This window comes from Ambystoma mexicanum, chromosome 1p (genome assembly GCF_040938575.1).
Source record: "Ambystoma mexicanum isolate Mex_15411 chromosome 1p, UKY_AmexF1_1, whole genome shotgun sequence".
NCBI classification, from domain to species: Eukaryota; Metazoa; Chordata; class Amphibia; order Caudata; family Ambystomatidae; genus Ambystoma; species Ambystoma mexicanum.
Window position 1 is genome coordinate 512,026,939 of NC_090921.1, and position 21,411 is coordinate 512,048,349.

The following is a 21,411-nucleotide window of genomic DNA, read 5'->3' on the forward strand; positions in this document are numbered from 1 at the left end:
TCAGAGCGTCCACCGTCTCGTTGTCGTCTCCGGCCAGATGAACAGCCGAGATCAAAACTTCCTGCTAGATGGCCCAGAATTCGAGCTGCATCGCCTCCCTGCACAGCGGAAGTGACCCTGCCTCCCCCCCCTTTTCGTTGAGGTAGTGCATGGCCACTGTGTTGTCCGTTAGAATCAGGACACTCTTTCCGCGCACAGTCGGCAGAAAAGCCTTCAGGGCTAGCCTGACGGCCCTCAGCTCCAACAGATTGATATGGAGTCTGGACTCCGACGGAGACCAACGACCGCTGACTGTCAACTCGTTGGCATGAGCTCCCCATCCCGTGAGGGATGCGTCCGTCACTATCGTCACTTCCGGCCAGGGCAGCCGAAATGGGGCCCCCTTCATCAGATTGCCCTCGACGGCCCACCACAGAAGGTCCCGGGCCACCCAGGGCGGCACCTGAACATGGTCCGACAGCCTGCCGGAGGACTGAGACCACTGGAGCTTGAGTGCCCACTGCAAAGATCCCATCCGCAGATAAGCCTCTGGCACCAGAAGAATGCAGGATGCCATGAGGCCGAGCAGTCTCAAGAACTCGGACGCTGGGAGATCCTGGGCAAAATGAAACTTGTGCCCCATCTGCTGAATGTGAAGAGCCCTCACCTGAGGAGGAAAACACTGCCCCAGGGACGTGTCGAGCACTGCTCCGATGTACTGGAGCCGCTGCGTCGGTGTCAAATGGGACTTTTAAATTGAGGGAGAAGCCCAACCTGTGAAGGGAGTGGCAGATGACGGACAGATGATCCAGGACTTGCTCGGGAGAGCTCCCCCTGATCAACCAATCGTCCAGGTAGGGGTAGACGTGAATCCCCCCCCCTTTCCTGAGATGCGCTGCCACCACCACCATGAGCTTGGTGAAAACCCTCGGGACGGAGGTCAATCCGAACAGCAGGACCCGAAACTGAAAGTGCGAGTCGCCAACCTCGAACCTCAGGTACTTCTTGTGCTTGGGATGGATCGGCACATGGAAGTAAGCATCCTTGAGGTCGAGAGACACGAACCAGTCCTGAAGTTGAAGGGACTTGAGAAAGAGTCACCATCTTTAACTTGTCCTTCCCGAGGAGTTTGTTCAAACCGCTCAAGTCCATGATGGGTGTCAAAAAATAAGGGGAATACCATCCCTTGTTCCTCTCCGCTACAGGCGCCAGTTCTATGGTGCCTTTCTCCAGCAGGGCTTGAATTTCCTGCACAAGGAGCGGATCCGGACTCTTCAAAGAGAGGCCCCCTGGTGGATTGTCGCAAGGCCTCTGCCGAAAAGGAAGAAAGTAGCCGTGGGTTATGATCTCCAGAACCCACACATCCGAAGTAATGGCTTGCCACTCTACAAGATGCTGCGCCAGCCTTCCCCCAACCGGCGAACCATGGGACCTGGCCTCATGACTGAGTGGTAGCGGCTGCAGCGTTGCCCGAGGGCAAAGAGGCAACTGCCCGAGCGGCCATGGCACCTCGAGTACCTTTATTTCCACCTCTGGCACTCTTACGATGGCCTCTTTGACTGCTAGCTCCCCTCGCTTTACTGAAGGATGAGTAATAGCGAAAGGAACCTCCCCTCCATTGCTGTCCCCTAGGTCGAAAAGGCGGAGGTTGGCGAACTGCAGCGCCCAACGACTTCGCTGCAGCTTTGGAGGTCTACAACCTCTCAAGGCTCTCGTCAGCCTTGCTGCCAAAAAGGTGTTCACCGTCAAAGGGCATATTGAGGAGCCGGGACTGCACATCAGGAGCGAACCCAGACTTCCGCAACCACGCAAACCTGCGCATTACGGTGCTCGCCGCCATGGACCGGCTGACACAATCCGCCAAGTCCAAACCCGACTGAACGGCCTCACACATGGCATCCTTGCCATCCTGAACTATAGCAAGGAAACCATCCCGTTCGTCCCCTTCGGGAATATGTTCAGCCGCTAATGCAACACAGTTCCACAGAGTGTGTGTGAAACGAGACAAGGCACATATGGAGTTGGCCGCCTGAAGCGCCATACCCCCCGAAGAAAACACTTTCTTCGCCCAGCCGTCAAAACGTTTGTCGTCCCTATCCGGAGGGATGGTAGGATACGACGCCTGCTTTACCGGGCGTGTATGTAACGCTCACCTGGTTCCCACGGGGGCGCTGGTCTAGTCTGGATTGCTGTGGCCTCTTCTAGCATGATGCGCAGGACCCAGAACATCGATTGGACAGGACCTTCAAATCGTGCTTGCCTGGCCCGTAGGAATATCCTTCTGCAGATAAGAAAGGGGATTAACAGTCTGCAGAATAGTGCGCTAGCTCCCCCCTCGCCCCCCTTTGTTCCTCTCTAACTTTCTCCAAACCCAGGTTTAAGCTCACCTTATGGTTTGGTAGGATGAACTCTCCATCCTACTTCTGGTGCAGGGGCGCACGTTCGTCCAGTTACTTCACTGGTTTTCAGAATGGCGCTGGCAAAATCCACTTGACTTTCCTGAGCGATGCGCCGTAAGTATGAAAGTTCAAAGTTCAAGTGAGGCCCCCTTTATGTTGTCTTTCTAACCTGTGATCTGTCCTTTATTTCAGGTGCAGAATGAAGGCGATGCGTTGAGGGGTTAAACTGCCGAGGTGAGTAGTGATGAGGGCGATCCCTCTAAATGTCCTCATCATTCCCCAGAAATGTCTCTTATCCTTTCCCCATAGGGGCCGGGGTACGGTACCTGCCAACGGGGCGGCGCCGACCCGAAATGTGGAAGAAAAGCCGGTAAGTATTATGGCTGTTAATCAGGCTTTCCTTCTGTGTTCCTTCTGCTCACCTTTTGTTTCTTCCTCTCTCCCCTAGGTGCAGAGATGTGGCGTCCGATGCTGACAGCCGCGATGGAGCCTGGAGATGTCTCGAGGACAGGTGAGTGAAGCGTGGCGCTGCAGCGAGCAACGCGATGCTTTTAAATGGAAGTCTTTCTTCAGGGATGCTGGGGAGAAGATTCCGGATGCAGGTAAGAAGTTTGAAATAGTCCTTGGTTTTCACCTTTCTCTTCTCTTCCTTCCTTGCAGGTCTTCCAGGTTCGAAGCGGGCGTGGCTGGAGTCCAGGAGCAGGAGCAGACACGGTGAGCGTTAAGCTGCAGGAAGCAGAACAACGCGAAGCATGAGCTGCTGTCTGGGCGTGGCTTAAATAGCCTCCAAAGTTGTCCCAGGTATGTATCCTTCCCCAACTAGGTATGTATCCTTCCCTGGCCATGCCCGAGTGAAAAAAATAGTCCCCATGAAAAAATAGTCCCTTCAGGGAGGCCTGAAGCGTGCAGCATGGTCTGCATCAGGTAAGTGCACAAAACACCTCCCTTTATGAGCCTGGCGCCTATGGCGCCAGGACTGATGTCCAACATGAGCCTGGTGCCAAAGGCGCCAGGACTGAGTCCAAAGAGCCCCTATAAGGGGCCGCTGGGCTTTTACCCGAGGGCATGATGCCTGCTTCCGGGGGTGCTGGGCCTGGCCTGGTGCTCCGGGGGTAGGCATCATGACAGCGTAGCCGCCTGCACCACCAAACTCTCCGGAGTGGGGTGCCTAGACAAGTAGCAGGGGTCGCTACTGGCTGGACGGTATTTTCGCGACAAAGACTTGCCCACTGCCGGGAGACTCTCCGGAGCAGTCCAAGCTGCCGCCACCCTTCTCTGCAGAGCCATATGAAAAGGCAAAATCGGGTCAGTGGGGGGACCGAGATCAAGGATGTCCGTGAGATAATCCTAAATGAACTCCCCTGGGGGAGCTGACCAACCCAAGTACTTGGTGACCCGAGACATAAGGCGCCGATATGAAGAATCGGCATGAGTGCCAGGCTCCGGCCTACAAAACTCCACCTCCGGAGAGGTGTCCACTCCACTGGCATCATGCAGCGACTGCCGCAGGTCATCAAACATCACCCTCTGAAATGTACTCCAGGCGGGGAGAGGAAGACCTCTGGGGACCAAAGCAGTGCCTGACCTTAGCCAGAGCCTTTCTAGGGGCAAAACCCATGCCACGGGGCCCCTCCGACACCACCGCCTCGAAAGGTGTCGAGGGCGCCGAACGAGTCGGCGCCGGCATCGACAGAAAAGGCATCGACGTCGAGCGAATCGGCGTCGACGTCAGCTGCAGCGCCGCCAGCATCGGCGTCGACACAGGCCTCGAAGCCGGAGCTCCGAGAGTGTCTCTCGACGACCTAGGCACCGACGTCGACCCCCTCGGAGGCAGAGCCTCGAGAGAAATCGTCGATGACCTCGGCACCACAGGCGTCGACGTCTTCTTCGAAGACGACACAGGATCACGCAGTCTCGAGCGCGTCGAGGACCGGGACCTGGAAAGGGCATGGCAAGAATGTCTACCCTTGTCCGAGCGGGACCTCTCCCGCGAGCCGTGCCGACCACCCGAGCCTGAAGGCGTACGAGCGGTGTCTCTCGACCGGTGCCGACCGACCCCACTCAGAGGCACGGACGGACCAGTACCCTGCGATTCAAGAATCCCATTCCTCCGGTGTCGCTTTCATGGAGGGATAAGCGACCCGCCGACGGGCAGAGTCCTCGGAAGAGGACGGGAAGGCGACCTATGCCGGCGCTTCCGGGAATGCCTCGAAGAGGCAGAGGAGTGGCGAGGCCGACTCCTGGAAGGAGACCCACTGGACTTCCGACGATGACGCGGAGAGTCGCCCCTCGAGTATTCCGTCAAAAGCCCTGCAGACCTCGACTTCCGGGGCTTAGAAACCCGGCCTACCGACAGCTTCTTTTTGCGTTGCCACAAGGCCTTTGCCGTGAGCGACTGGCAGTCGACACAGTCGTCCGTATCGTGGGCCTCCCCGAGGCACCAGAGGCAGGCGTCGTGCGAGTCCGTGACCGACATCTTGGCCCCACAGTCCCCGCATTTTTTGAAGCCCGGACGCGGGGTGAAGACGAAGAAGACATCGCCACGAACATTCACAACAAATCGAACAGGTTCAACAAACCGAGAATTGAAAACAGCAAAAGCCAACGAGTCGAGGTGTACCGAGATTCACGAAGCGAACACGTTCGCGGAAAAAACGGAACTGAGGCTATGGGCGTTGTGCGTCCTACTTATCACACCGGGTGACGTCGGCCATCGGAGGAGGTCCTTGTGGGACAGCGCATAGACGTCTATCGACGCAGGACGCAGACGCCAAATATTTTCCGAAGCAGCACAGCTGTGGACATTACCGGTCATCGATATAGAATACGTCGGAGGACCCAATCCCCTCAAAAACTAGCACCGTTAGGCGGAAACATGCATGTTCTTGGCACAACGCGCACGACTTGCAACACTTTTTATTTTTCTGGCCTATCTTTGCAATTCCAAGGAAGAGATTCCTCCTCCCAATATTGAGGGCGTGGGGTGTGAGACATGTCTAATCAGCCCTTAGCTCTTTTTCATCAGTCTCAGACTTGTTCACAGCACAGTGCGTTTACTCTTATATTGAAAGTGTTTTCTTGTTGCGTAGCTAATTACTCTGAAAGGAAATTCCCATGTGCTGCTTATTTTAATGCATTATATTTGTATGCGGTTTTTACTCTATTTCTTTTACATACATTCTCTTGTGGTTGTATTGTGTTTCATATTGTATATTCTTTGATGTACATGACTATTTTCTGAATAAAGAAAGATTAAAAGTAAAGTTAAGTAGCTTCTGACAAAAACAAATAGAGAACCATGTTCCAGATTGCCCCTTTGTGGAATACCCAAAGCTGAGGTGCCTGCAAAAAATGATGGATTCTGTCCGACTCGTTGTTTATGACACTCTGGACACGAACTGCCACCGGTAAGATAGTCGAAATTGCTAACAACTAAAAATGGACTGCCATAAGGCACAGAGGAGGAAGGTGGCCAACACCAGCTTGTTCACACAAAACATTTCAATAATATTGTCCTTCTGAGCATGAACCACTTTGCCCTACAGAATGGGAAGAAATGCTTTTATAGCCAAAGGAATAGACTTCAGTTCCAACATTAAGTACACCCTTTTTTCCTATGCCACACAAACGTCATGTACCTGTAGCATACCACAACGGGCGCCAATACACATTGGTCATGCCTGAAATCTGATGGTAAGGACAAGGAAATTGGGCTCCCTGGAGTAAATGATCCGCCTTATTCCCCAAAGACGAACTTTCAAAACCTGTGGGGAAGTCACCAAAATTTTGTGCTGAGAAATTCAATGCTGATCCCACTATCTGGACAGCGGAAACTGTACTCGCCCATGTCTCCCACTTCCTCCCCATCCACATCCTGACCACTGCAACAGACACCAATTCCCTGACGCTGCGAAGAAGAGGAGGAGGCTATCTAGGGCGTGAGCAGGCCTTGGTGGAGATTAATTATTGTGGATCTTTCTTCTTGCTCTCACTTCACTCCCGGCTCCTGCGAGCCAGCTCCACCTCCCCCTCCCCCACTCCTACTGCCTGCACTTGCTGCATCCTATTGGTGCTCCCCTGGTCATGTGACCTGAAACATGAAACACCAAAAGGACATTGAATGAGACCGAAATCTCGCATTTCCCCGATGCTGCGAACAAGATGAGGCAATCTACCGCGTGAGTAGCCCTAGCTGGAGATATTTTTTTTCAACAACTTGTATTTAACATACTGTTTGAAAAAGGCATGTACGCATAAGCAGTACGTTTCCTGAACATTACATTGGGTTAAGACTTTCCATTCCATATATTGACCAGCGATTTCTTTCCATTCTCCCCTATTGTATGTTATTACATAACTTGGACAGTAAACCCCCCAACCGCAATAACTTTACTCCAAGCAAGTCCTTCCTCCTCTCCTCCATACCCTTACATGAGTGAGAACTGCATAAGAAGTGGCGGTTCTGCAGCCATAGCTGGATATTGCTGCGCATAGTCAGTGAATGGCCTCCAGATCGACACACATTTGCCATATCTCCCCTCACACAGAGAAGTGATTTTTTCCTGCAACCAGAAAGTTCCATATTTTCACCTACCACATCCGAGATATCGGGTCTACAGGATCCTTCCAATTACGGGCAATCGTCAGCTTAGCCGCCAGTAAAAGATGCCCAATCAAGGTGGCTATATGACTCGGTGATGAGAACACTCATTCCCTGTGTCACCCAGTAATACCATAAAGGGATCCGTTGGCTGCAAAAACACAGTAATCACTTTTATTTTTGCCAATACCTCTTTCCATGAGATGTTAGCTTTCCCACAAGTCCACAACATGTGTAAGAGAACCCACTTCGTTACTACCCGCCAGCAATTAGCAGAATATACATCTGTCATGTGATTCAATATCTGAGGTGTAAGATACCATCTAGGACATAGCTTATAAGCGGTTTCCTTGTCTGTTACGCATTTTGAGGATTTATACACTCTAACCCATATACGCAGCCAATGTTCAGCATCTATTTCGACTCTTCTTCCCATTTACGCATATAAGGCAGACGCATCAGCGGATCCCCGTATCTAGTAATTTATACAATTTTGACATTTTAGATTTGGGTATCACTTCCTGAATGGAGAGTTCCTGGGGATTCAAAGGTCTGGTGACTCCTCTAGTAGCAGGATGAGATACCCAGTGGCACAACTGAGTGTAGCAACATCTTTCAGATTCGTTTACAGACAAGGCCTCCTTACAATTATTGAAGGTCAACGGGCTGCTGTCTCGATACAATTGTTGTAATGTCTCAAGACCCCAATTTATCCGGTCCCCAAATCCCCTTCGCTCATCTCAGCTGTATAGCTGGGTTATTCCAGATTGGCTTAAGTGGGCCCGTCCCCGATGCTGTGCGCCACCTAGGAAGTCCCCTCTTCATCTTTTAACAGAGTACATTTCTAGTTGAAATGAGATCCCTGCCACTCCTGTCCCCCGTATATCAACATGTGGAAGCTGGGCCAATTCTAAGAGTATTCCATCGTCTTCCATTTGGGAGTTGATTCAGCTGTATCCCAAGTTTTCGCGTTCCGAAAAAACTGTGTATGAGCGCGATATAAATAAAATATCAATAAAAAAAATATCAATTCACGTAACCACATGTGAGATCTGAGCTACTAAATGATATCGAAAGACATCGGGAACCCCCACTCCAATTGGACTCAATAATAACTTTGTTGAATACCACACCCACTTACCACCCCAGATACATTTGAGAATCTTTTCCCTTTAGTGTACAAAGTTCTGTGTCCGGGATCCTAACAGGTAGTGCCACACAGTGAAGGAATAGCCTAAGCACCAAGTTCAGGAGTTTAGATCCCACTCCCTTGCTGTTGATTGGTTCCAACCCTCTCCCTCATCCCAGCCCACCTTTGAGTCCTATAATCCGTGTGAGCCCTGGAGCTGGGTCTGAAAGGTGTAATTCCTGGCCTTCTCCATCCACCATGTTCCCGTCTCCTCCAACTCTGCTTTGGCATGCTTGAGACAAGGTGTCCCGCCGTGGGGCCCACTCAAAACTACCCTGGGCCGTTGCCATTGGCGAGGAGTGGACCCTGCGACATCAGTCAGGACTGTTGTGCCAACGTCCCATCCCGTGGACTGGACACCAGTCTCTAGACCCTGTGCCTGCATGAGGTCCCAACCGCAGCACTTTTGGAAAGAGCAAGTTCTGCACCAGCTCGACTGGTCGAGTCACCCGGAGGAGGAGTCATCACTGGATTGTTAAGTGTTGCTCTCGTCGGGTGGTCTGTGCTGTCCCTAGGAGCCAGAGCTGCCCTGCCACACACCCCTTAGTCTCCCACAGACTACCCTCCCCGTTAGTCATGTGGCTTGGCTGGTCATGGCTTTTAATCAACAGTGTAAAATGGTTGGATATGGTGGTGGAATCCATTTGACCTGCCATCTGACTCCCTCTCCTTTCATCTTTGTGTGCCTTGAGGACACGAGTTGCATGACTAGAACCTGTCCGTCATTAAGGATGAACGAGAAGGTGGCTATCTTTGACCACTGAATGTGTGCGTCCGAAGACTGAGCTGTACTCAGCCTGAAGTCAGATCCGATTGGCATATGCAGATGTCGGTCGGGGATAGTGTGGATACACTCCTTTTTGTGAGCGCCTTTCCTGTTTGCATGGGTTTGCTGGGAAGGATGGCTGGCCATTGCCTGACCACCCCTGTTTTTTAATGATGCTTGGTTTGTGATTGGGTGCTGTGTACACTCACTGTCTCCCGAGGGAGATAAAAGCAGATCGTCTTGCCCACTCACCTTTTCAACAACTGGATCTCTGGCCCTGCACTCTGGAAGGCCTGCTGCTCAAGGAAAGAGCCTATCACTACACAAGCATCCTTTGACACTCTTAATATGATGCAAAGCTCTGCCTCTCCAAAATGGCCTTTGGATCACAGCTCCTGCTTGAAGGCCTCATACCCATGAATCTCCCTTCTGTGGCCTGCATCACTGGACCCAGAGGTGCGTGCTGCTTCATGCCAAACTGACCAGAAAATCTTCATCCCAGGACATCAGGTAATTGCTCTGGTTCCATCTTTTGGACAGATCTGCCGGTCACCACCCGTCACACAGGGAGGACCTTAGCCTAAAAGCTAGAACCCAAAGGAGATAGCACACCCTGGGCAGATACTGGAAGCCAAATAGGAGCAAGGTAGCCCTGGAAAACAGACACTCAAACACACCACTATGCTAACTCTTTCCTCTGCACCAACAAACAAGAGACTGTAGCTACACCCCTCGAGTAATTCAGTCTAGCTGCACACATACTTGCATACCTCCATGTTCACCTCAACAGTCTTTAAAGTGCAGCTATAACCCTCGAAATCAGCCTAGCTGCCCACAATCTCATTCTCAAACACCAGCGCCGCCAGAATGCAGATACCCAAGTCAATTGGTCTCACTGCACACATTCTACTGACCTCACACAACCATTGCATCACACCTAGTCCTAGTATGCAGCTACACACCACCTAGTGCATACTGGCTGCACAGATACAGAGTGCACCCAAGCCCATTTTACTGTATTACTCTCTCCGCTGACCTGCACTGCGGTCCCCTGCGGTGCCCAATAACATAACATCTCAAACAACTGGGAAGCTCCAGAGGCCTAATGTGGCCTCAATTCCTGCACCTATCCTGCCAAGCACACCTTACTAGTCGTCCTTCTTGGGTTGGACCTTCTCCAGTGTGACTGACATTTCTCCAAAAGTTGCTCTTTCTTGGGTTGCTACAAGAACTGACCCCCAACCCCAGAAGGCGAATGCTGTGCCCGAAAATGACATGGGAACCTTGCATCACCAACAACTGCAGCTGACTCGTCTTTCCATTTCTCTGGGACAGACCCCTGACATGGGAATCACTGAATCATGTATAATCGCTCTTCCTATGGATCTTGGGGGTCCTCCTGCAACAGTGGCCCATTGCTTGATACCGGAGTGGTCGAGAAAGAACTTCAACTGCATCTGGAAACTGCAAACAGCTTCCTTGTCTTACTCTTGGAATGCCAATCCAGAGCTCTTATGAACGAAGAAGCAAGTATATAAGTGAGCAAACAAGGGATTTCTATAAGACATTGGTTTTTCTGGTACTCGGGCACCTTGTTTATTGGAGGGAGCAGTGCTCAACTATCACCCACTGAGGTACCACCAGGTACGTCTGGTGTTTTGGCTGGAGCCTAAACAACCCCAGAGGTTGCGAGAGAAAAGAAGGAGCAGAGGCAAGCTCTTAGAGTGCCTCTTTGGTAATGCAGTGACCATGTGTAGGAGTGATAAGTGCCAGTGGTTAAGATTAAGTCTAAACCTTCCAGCCATCACCTCTTTGTTTTTGCTAGGAGTGATAAGTGATCTGTCACCAAAGGATTTCTGGTGGTCTCAGCACATTGGTAGGCCTGGAAGATACTAGTGTGCTTGAATATCAGAACAGACTGTTCCTGATTGTCCTACAGAAAGCCTGTGACCTGGGAATGTGGCCTTCTGTCAGGTACTAGGGATGCTCCAACCACAAGACTTGTGATGAAGATGTATCGGTTGGGACCCAGGCGTGATTCCCACGCAGAAGGCAAAGACTGCATTAAAGGCATGTTTCGCAAGCATGTGACATAGGCTCGGTGTAGGCCGGCAGCCAGCAAGGGACACATCCAGCAGATAAGTGCCTTGAAGCCATGGACCTGCATCATTTTATTTATTTATTTATTTTTACATTTATGGCAGCGCACCACACCCAGAGGAATCTGGGCTCTAGTTACAGTTACAGATAGGAACACGGGTTACAAGGATACATAGAGCAAAACTGTGAAAGCCATTGAAAAAACAGCAAACTACAAAAGGTGCAATATAATGAAGGTCAAATCGAGTTTACATCCATAGGAGAGGGAGTATGGCAAGCCCTGCTTACTTGGTCCCAAACAGTATGGTGGTAAAGGGGACATAGTAGGTTATAAGAGGCTGAGTTATGTAAATTCAAGAGACATTTTAAGTAGTTACAGTCATGAGTGGGTTCTCGGATTGTAGCAACGCTACACGTGGTGAAAATAGATCAGACTGGAATATAGTTGATCTAATAATCTTTGAAGTGCAAAATACAAGTGTCCCAACACAGCAAGAAAATAGGCAATCAAGAAACCGTAGCAATAGGTCACAAGTGGTATGATATAATATGATATGATAGTTTATTTAAAAAGCGCCTATGCACAATGTGTTTCAAAGCGCTTCAAGGCAAGGGAGGGAGGGAACAAGGGAAAATACAATGACATTCCTACAGGCCATGAACAGTAAGGATGTGAAATTAACTATCATACTCAGCCTGACGCCATTTCAGATAGTGCAAGAGCTAAGACATAGATAAGGAAGGGAGGGGGAAGAGTAGGAAGGAAATGGAAACAGACAGGCAACTGCCGTACTAGGCCTGATGACATTTCTGGTAGAGCCGGAGAAAAACAAGAGGTGAGGGAGAGGGGTGCAGAAAGGTAGGGGAGGAACAAAACAAGTGACTATCATACTAGGCCTGACGACATTTCAGATAGTGCTGGAAGGGGTGTGGGGAGTAAAAAAACAGAAAGGGGAGGGGGGAGGAGACAGATGAGGTTGCTATCAAACTAGGTCCAGGGACAATTCTGATAGAGTATATGCATAGTAGAAAGTAAGGGGAGGAGATAGGAAAAGGTAGAAGGGAAAGGAGGAGAGAACAGAGAGTTAGCAGTTAAGAGTGGAGAAGCAAGAGGGGAGAGTGAATGCCATTGCAGAAGTCAATAGTAACATATAATGTTGCAAGCCAGGATACAAGATGAAGATGGCAACAGCATGATTAAGGGCCACCATGAGTACAAGATGCAAAGGAAGTCCAGCATGAGAGTTGAGAAAGGGTGACGCACCGTGAATGAATGAAGTCCATAAAAGTTAAATCCAGCATTGGCCACAAGACAGTGATGGTGAAACCAGAATTTATCAGGACAGACTCCTGCAGAAGTAGGCTTGAGGGGTGCGAGGAGGGAGCAGGGTAGAAGAATCAAGCAAAACAGGCAACACCTGTGTGCAAAAGGCAAAAGTCGTGGTACAAGGTGAAAGTCAAGATGAGACCCGTCTCTCGGAGAGCAAAAGGGGCAAGCAGTGCTCGTTTAGACCGGATCCGGTAGTAATGGACATAGCAGGCTTGTAAAGAGTTGGTAGAATGCAGCATAAGCTGGAAAAGCCACCTCAGGCGGTTAGGCTATATCAGCAGGGCGAGTGAGCTGGCACAAGTAGGGAACTACAATAGAGGAGGCTAGGGCGAACCCTGCCTGCCACAGTATATATGCAGGAATACATAGTGCGAGTGAACAGAGCAATGAAACAGAACAATGCTAGGCACTAACGTGGGAAAGCCGGCTCGCAATTAAACAAATGCTGCAGCGGCGGTGCGCATCAATAGTGTCTCATAAGGGTCCAGAGTAGTGCAACACGCATGGGAATAGGAACCTATGTTTTCTGTTTATTTATGGAGCATGGACATACGTCTTGCATCAGAGATGCCCTTGAGAGTAGCTGGGTAACAGACACGGAAACTGTAGTAACTATATGGGAGTAATCGGGTGACTGAATATATACAAGGCTGATATATCAGAAATCGACAGGTGAGTTGATGCATACCTTTTTGTAGTTGGCCTTCCTGGCCCAGACAGACAGGCAGTGAAATGGCCCTTAAATGAGGACCTTCAGTGGAGGCCGGCTTCGCATGCCAGCCTCCACTGGTGTAAAGCATATGGGCCCATTCCCAGGCAATCCGCCGTCTGGGGAGGCGGGAAATCACAGCCCCAAGGTCTTGGGTAAGTATATACAAGCAACAGCATACATATCTGCTTGGAGCCGATGCTCCCTGTAATCGACTGCCATCCCAGCTGAGTTTACCTTCGCCTGCACATTGGAGGCAGTAAGGAGGTCTCTGTGGCAGGAAGGATCATCTGATATTGTAGCAATGGCACAGACAGGCGGTGAAATGGTCCTTGCAGTAAAGAAGGAGTACTTGCTAGGAGTCATGCGCCTCATAGAAGTAAAGGAGGTTCTGGAAGAAATGTATAAGTCGACAGTTTTGAAAAAAACAGAACAAAATCCTTTTTGCGTAAATAACATTATAAAGGGCGAGATGCAATGCCTCCCACACTAATAAAGTGTAAATAAGGTCTCTTCTGTAAAAATATTACTGCCTCAGGCCGAATAAAAAAAACAAAACTCTTCGGATCATTTTAAGCTTAATTTCAGATTTGAGTTTAGAAAAGCTGTAATCGCTACCTCAAGTGGCAACAATGGTGCAGGGAATAAACAGACACAGACTATCAAATAGGCATTTGCAAAAGGATCACACTGACTAACACATGCGCAGTATTTTAGAGATCAATTCCTAAAACCTGACTGCAGGACCTCTACGTTGGTTCACAAAGCACTCCTTCCAGATAAAGTACCCATTCTGCCCGAGATATCTGTACAAAAGAAAGCCTTGTAAGGCACAAGTTGTCATTCCCGACTTCCCAGATTTTTCTGGAAAATATATGCATTGCATAAATGATTCCTTTCTGAATACAGAATTTTAAATTGGGGAAAACACCAATCCAACACAATGGAAAGAAAAAGCAGAAGAAAATGTTTCTACAAAGACACTTGTGTTTCCCAGAACTTGTCTGAAAATTCATACAGAACCAATGATATCCACAAAAAGAAAAAAATCCTGCATATTTAAATCTTGTGAGACTAGCCATGTGTGGTGATTGCCAGGCTTAACATTTTCAAAGGAGATATGGCAATGGCAGAAATGTTGTGGTTGAATATCATACAAGACAGGAGTAGATGGATAGAGGCAAAAGGTTTGCTTTGAGGTACTGCAAGCAGGACACAAACAACCATGTCAAACACTGATCAATGCCTTGAACTGCCTCTTTTTCAAGTGCCCGATTTATGAATTGGCATCCAAGGCACTGGGAACACACTCAAAGTCACCGGTTTAACTGCTCGACTTCCTAAACTGGGATTTCCCAATAACACATTTTCATGGATAACAGATGAGCCTAAAGGACGATGTGTAGACAATATACCTGGCTTGTGGGGAGCCTGTGCCAGCGAAGTCCCATTGATGACTGGTTCCCTTTGCTTTTCGGATGTTTTCTTTACCACAACCAGTCCTGTTAACTGGGGTTTGCAGCTCAGTTTCCCAACACTCCGCTCCCAACTCTCAATTTTTGGCTTCTTGATCTGTGTTGTTGGCTTCTGCAGAAAAAGAAGATGATTACAAATCACTATGCACATGTCATTGATATATTCATTGTGGTCTACAGGGATTTTCAGAAGGAAAATTAATTTTTACCAGAGACAACTTTAACAGAGACTCGTCTACATATCTACTGTCAAGAAAATGTTTCCACAGGGTCAAAAATCTCTCGCCAGTCATGAAGTGTTAGGCTGCAAGGTTGAACGTCCTTATCTGTATTTCTGGTGAAAGGCCCATGTATGGATTTCCACCAACCACCCTCTTCCCCCACCCCACGGCCCTCAAGGAGGCCTAATTTGAGGTGTCAATGTGGGCAAGGCACCTGACGGAGCATCCGAGGCACCCTGTTCTCTGTGTAAATAAGCTTGCATGGTAAGTGATGTGGACTTCACTAGATGGAGGCAGTCTACAGTGTAGCATATAAAATGGATAGTGGGGCACAGTCTGCCTTACCACAGAGTTCTACTGCGAACCCTGTATGAAATCCAATCTTACATTTGAACAGCCATCTTTTCGCCCTAGGAGTGTGGGTATTACGGGTGAGATATGGATGTTACAATGTATGGTCATGGCCACTACCTGCCTAAGAGGAGAAAACCCTGGAAGATGCCCACTCAAGTTTGTATGTGACAGCCCCCCAGTGATTGGGTTGTCACCAAACATGTTTTATAGCATGAACCCTCCCAACTGGAGGCTGTGTTACATCTTCTGAATTGCCAAGCTAAGTGAAGTGTCTGCATCCATACTTTGTGGAACAGAAGTTGAGATTGTGGACGAGTCCAGACATTAATACCTGAATAGGACCACTTTGAAGTGGCAGGCAGACAGAGCTTCTGAAGACCAATATGAGGGCTCTGCCTGTGTCTGTGAACAACAGACTTCTAAACCCAACAGTGAGAACTAGCATTCTTTCCCCCATTCTTTCCCCTTGACCAGGTGCACAGTCAGGTAAAAAGCCTACATGACTCCCTTCACCAAGAGAAAACCTGGCTGCTAGATCCTGCACAGACCTGCTAAGAACTGGATGCACCTCACTACTGGGCACTGATACCAGCCAGAGTCACATGCCCCAAGGTATGAAGGTAAGAAAAGAATGTGAACCAACTGTTGGTGGTCCAACATTCCTGTTCCTACATAAACTGTAACCACTGGACTCACGACTAACCTTCTGGCAATCCAGACTGGAGATTCTGAATCCCCAGCATTAGATCATCACCTTTGCTCTGTCTAACCACCTTCTCCAGTGGGTCCTCAGCAGAACGCCGTCATCAACACAACTGTTGTTGCACCACATGATACTGGAATAGTCATTGTTGCCTCCCAATTCGTTAGGAACCGTAAGGTTCACAGCTAGCAGCCTGCAACTTACAAAGATTTACAACAGCAAATTTCCTCTGAATTTGGATCCACCCAGAGAGGTTGCATGATATCAAAGAACCGTTGTCCTACCTAGCATGGAGTCAACGCTGAACACTGGTTCAGCTGGATACTTGGTCCTGATGTTGTGGTTCCCTGAATATCGAGGAGCTATAAAGAAAACCTGACAAGGACAAAGTGATATCATAAGGAGAAGACTCAATGACACACCAAAACCATATGAGAATATTTCAAGAAAGATGTAACTGGAGAAAAAAGTAAAAATATATATGAGTGAGAATAAACCATATATATGAAAATAAGTAACTAAATGAGTTGTGAATGTATATATGCAGAAACGCAAGGTAGATGAGCCATATAGAAGCATGCTGCAGTAGAAAACATAGCACGGGTGAAGCGGCCATGTTGAAAAGATGGATGCCGGCACTCGATGATAATAAGTGAAGAGCTCAAACAAAAGAGACCAGAGCTGCAGAGGTGACAGAGGCTGAAAATACAAATTTATGCATGGACAACGAATAGCTGCTGGGAAGAGATCAAGGATGACACAGTAAGAAACTACTGAAGGGTACAAGGGGAGTCAACGAGGATAAGCAACGCACTCAGGACATAGTTCTCTTACATTAAGTAAATGAGCGAACATTTACCAGTACTAAGTATGGACAATACAAGATTCGGCAAAGTCTATGTGAGGTAGATCAACCAAGTCTTCAGAGGCCAAGAGGAGTAATGACACCCAGCTTAATTGATTTTAATAAACACTAAATAAAAGGTTGAAATTGACAGAAACGTGGTCTCCTCACATGTGATTCAGAACTTGAAAACAAGGCCTATTCATTAAGCTCCAGACTGTTCTCTGCACCCAAGTTTCCTTTTGCTTACGTGCTGCTAGTGAGCCGAGTGTCCATAGTTGGGAGAAGATGCCAACCTTTCACGAGGGCCTATGCAATGATGAGCATACAATGTTGCATGAGCCAATCCGCTACTGTTATAATCTGTATTATACATAGTTACAAGGAGGTTCGAGGCTTGCCTTACAGAGAGGAGCAGCCAATAAAGTAACTAACACTTATAGAATCTATAAGTAGATATGTTTCCCTAACCAATCCCTAAACCCAATAGGTTTTACTATTTGCCACATAGGATGACCTCATAACTGACACACTTTGACGTATAAAACCTTTGTGTAACCAAGCTACATTGTGAGTGTGTGGACTAGAATTCGTTGTTCGCCAGATTGCCCTACTTTATTCAATTAATAATAAAGAAGTATTTTGCCATATTCTTTGAGTCTGTCCGGTTATTTGGGTCCAAGATTATTTGTTATGATATTTCCATTCTGCGCATAGATACGCCCAAAAAGTGCTACTGCACATTTGGTAGCGGTGCAGGTGGTTCAAGATCCAGACCCTCAGATAATGACACCTTCCACCATTAGCTGGAAGATCGCAGAGTTTCCGGAAGAGAGCTGTGCTATAACACGTGTGACCTGAGATGGTAGGCAGGGACCCCTTTGAGAAATTAATGTCCAGTTCCCGCCGGCGCACCGTGGCCTTAAGGCGAACTGGTCAATTAGGGATCAGTCGATATCATAGGCCTCAAGCTGAACAGATGTAAGTAGAAACATCGAGTGGCAAATAAAAGGGGAGGGGTCATATTGCATGTATATATTGGGTGAATACCTCAATACCTGTTCTTAAGGAGGGAGAAGAGACTGCACCACACTCCGGAACAGAGTATTATTTAAGGGATTCCTGCAGCTACAGCAAGAAAGGGTGCGCAACACTCCAAAATGAAGTATAATAGAGATTAGATAAGTATATCAGGAGGATTAGTCAAGACGATCATAGAAAAAGTGTGCACGCGTGTTTTGGGGGATTTTTAAAAATATCAGTGTACAAATATATTGACATGTTTTGTATTAACGGTGATGAAATAAGTTGAAAGCTTACACATTATAATAACGATATCAATAAGAGTCGACAAATTATTAGGCCCTAGAAAAGCAAGCGAATGGCTCCAATCAAACCTAGGAGGGATAATATTTTGGGGAATAAATAAAAAATAAAAGATTTTTAAATTCATCAAAATAATAACAGGATAATACGAAATAAATAAACATGGATATTCTTGTATAGTTTGGAAATTGTTTGGAGGAATTGGATCGATGGTGCTGGCCCAAAGAGATTGTTGTTGAAGTGTGATTAATTAAATAATAATCAAAAAGATTCCAGTAAGTATTGACAGTCAAAACGACTTGTCATTATGGGGGGGGACACTCCCTGTTACATCTATGCTGAACATTTCCAAGATATACACCTAAAATGGAAGTACCACACTGAGTGGGTGAAGGGCACGACTAATAAAACACTTAAGCTGTGGCCTCAAGAAGGTTCATTATCAAAGGCAGTACTGCGACAATGCTATGTACACGGGGAAGGAGCTACAGAAAAGCTTAGCTGTTTTAGAACTTTGGAAGATGTATCAAAGTGAGATAAAAGACCCACCAGAGAAGGAGTGGACGGTTACTTAGCGTAGGGAGGAGGATAGCATGATAGAACACAAACAGGGGATTTATCCTCTAAAGGAATTAAAAGCAGCGGCTGGGTATGTTAATCCAATGTACGCACCTCCCGCTTATGAAAGTAAAGACAGCATGGAAGAAAGTAGGACTAAAGAATGTAAATATATATCCACACACTAAACATAAAGAGCGTGATGAAAGAAAGGACAGATAGAAATAGACGAGGATGCCAGAAGACAAAAAAAAAAGAGAAAGACAAAGCAAGTGGAATGACAATAATACAGAACGAGTGGATGGGAGGACAGATACTATGAAAGTTAGATGGGAAAGGCACTGACAATGTTAAGGAGAGAGAAGAAATAGGAAAAAGAAAAGGAGACACAAACGAGAAGGGGCATCCAAGGAAGAGAAAGACCGGAAACTAAAAGAACTAAGAAGGAATGAAGAACAAAATAAAGAAGGATTGAAAGAACGTAGGCTGCAAAGAAGGCGAGGGAGACTAGAGGGATGAGGAGAAGGGAAGAAGAAATGAGAAAGAGTAGGGGACAAAGACAACTAAAAAGATCATATAGCTAATATTGCCGGGCACCCGCATCAAAGGCACCAGAATCTAAGGCTGAGCCTGTCTGTGCCTGTCCGTGACAGGACTTGCTAGAGGCTACCTTCTCACACTATCGCATCTCTGCCGCAGACCCCAGTGCCCCTGTGGATTCGGCCACTGCCACACAACAAAGTTGACAGAGACTTCCTTCAATGACACAGTATGTGCAGCGGCCTTCCCACGTCTTATCCAACTCGACCACTTCACTTTCTGCAGTCACTTCTCTTGATCGGCACCGACATGACCTTGTCTGCTACAGGTACCCTGCTCTCTTTCTCTGCCACTCGCACTGCAACTACATCTGCAATCCTCACGATCTAACACTCGCCTGTGTATACAGTTGACTATCTTGTCTCATAACTTGCTTCACTATCTATAACCATACCTGTACTCAGCGTGCCACTTGCCATATGTTATTAGCTGAATTTAGCATGTTTTCATACTATGTAATATTATCTGTATTCAGCATGCAACCTGCAAAATGCTACTAGCCACTTGCCATATGTTATTAGCTGAACCTTGCATGTTCCTCACGTTATAATATTTTTTATCTAGCCTAGCCTAACTTTTTAGTAGTTACTGTAGATGTACAGTAATTTACTGTATTCTCTTATGTGTCACCTTAACGATCTCCAGTAGTATTACTACTCCACTGATTCCTAAGCTGCCCTTATGCAAGCTAACCTTATCTTTTACTGAATGTATAATGCACCATAATATGCTTAGCTACTACTTATAACGGGGGTTCTGGCTGATGTCCCTTCTCTTCAGGGCTTAACCTGCGGTGTGCACCTATTTAACTGTACTGGCTCCACCACACGCTTAGTGTACTCCTCCTGTCCATGGTAACTGTAGCATCTACTCTGATTATTAACTCTCACTTTATATACCCGAATGTTGCATCTATACACCACCTATTCCAAAACTCACAATTCATGCTCAACTATCGTGATTGTACTCACCCCTCCTCACGGTATAAAAACCTCTTTTCAACTCGTCTAGTACGCACCAGCCCTCTGGCTTGAACACTTTGCATGCAAACCCACACCCAATCAACCATGCACGCTCACTCTCAGGAAGCAGAGACTCAGTTCCAGATGTTGTAAAAAAAAAAAAAAAAAAAAAAAAAACTTTCCTTTCTCCTGTCACCAAAACTAAACCAATTACACCTACTACTACCTCTACTAGTATTGGCAATACCAACACTCTACTTAATAATCCTCTAACAACCCACCCCAACCATTCGACTATAGACAAAACTATCTTGCTCAATGGGGCCTTGATCAATGCCAGATCTCTTCCAGCGCATGCTCTTGACATCGCCGACTTCATTGTAACTGAGGATCTTGACTTCTTAGCCGTCACTGAAACATGGTTACACGCAGCCTCCGGACCTTCCCCTGCCCTAGCGATTCCTGACAGCTATGCCATCATTAGAAATGACATAGACAACAACCAATCTAAAGGAGGAGTAGCCTTCATATTAAAAAATGCATTAGAACTTAGACTTATACCTAATAATCAGATCCCCTCCACCGAGCTATCATCGCTGAAACTAGCGTTATCACCTAACCAAACTGTCGCAGTGCACCTTATCTATCGACCACCAAGACCCATCTCCTCCTTCGCTAAGGATATCGCCACCCTTCTCTCTGTTAATGCTAAACCTAATTCTCAAACAATACTACTTGGCAACCATAATCTCGGATTCCAAGACCTGAATGACACCATAGCCCAGAACCTTGCCTACTCTCTAACCAACCTAGGTTTCAACCATCATATTTATGAGCCTACACATATCAAAGGGAGAACCCTTGACTGGCTTGCTGACTTGAACTGCAGCATCAACTTGCTATCTGTCATTCCATGCATTTGGTCTGATCATCACAAGATAACCTTCTCAGTCAAAGCAACCACCCACTCTTAAACTTAGCATAGCGCCCTCTATACACACTCGCAACAAGAAGGAAATTATGAAGGAGAAACTACTACCGCTCATCCTCCCCATTCTTCATAAAGCCTCAGTATCTTGCTCAGATCCTACTGTCCTGGTAGATACGTAAAACAAAACTATATTAAAAGCTTTAAATTCTATAGCACCCCTAAAGTTGCGCAAACCTAAACAGCATGCGCACCTCAATTCGTGGTTCACACCTCAGCTGAGAGGCCTACGCAAAGCTAAAAGAAACGCAGAGTCACATTGGAAAAGCCATCCAACAGACGTTAACAACATTACACTGATCACTGCT

General features: G+C 47.4%; 1 protein-coding gene across 2 annotated transcripts in view; it reads right to left on the reverse strand.

Annotated features, from left to right (window-relative positions):
* Positions 1-21,411, reverse strand: part of YJU2 (YJU2 splicing factor homolog) — a 236,698-nt gene that overhangs the window by 28,040 nt on the left and 187,247 nt on the right. The window contains exons 7-8 of one of the 2 annotated variants that reach the window (XR_011303929.1): positions 14,488-14,659; positions 13,310-13,463 (exon numbers count right to left, since the gene is read on the reverse strand). Coding sequence is in view for 1 of the 2 variants with exons in the window: in XM_069649384.1 (XP_069505485.1) it covers positions 14,488-14,659 (172 nt within the window). In the remaining variant the exon portion in view is untranslated. The remainder of the gene's footprint in view (positions 1-13,309; positions 13,464-14,487; positions 14,660-21,411) is intronic. The other variant, XM_069649384.1, reaches the window with a different exon arrangement.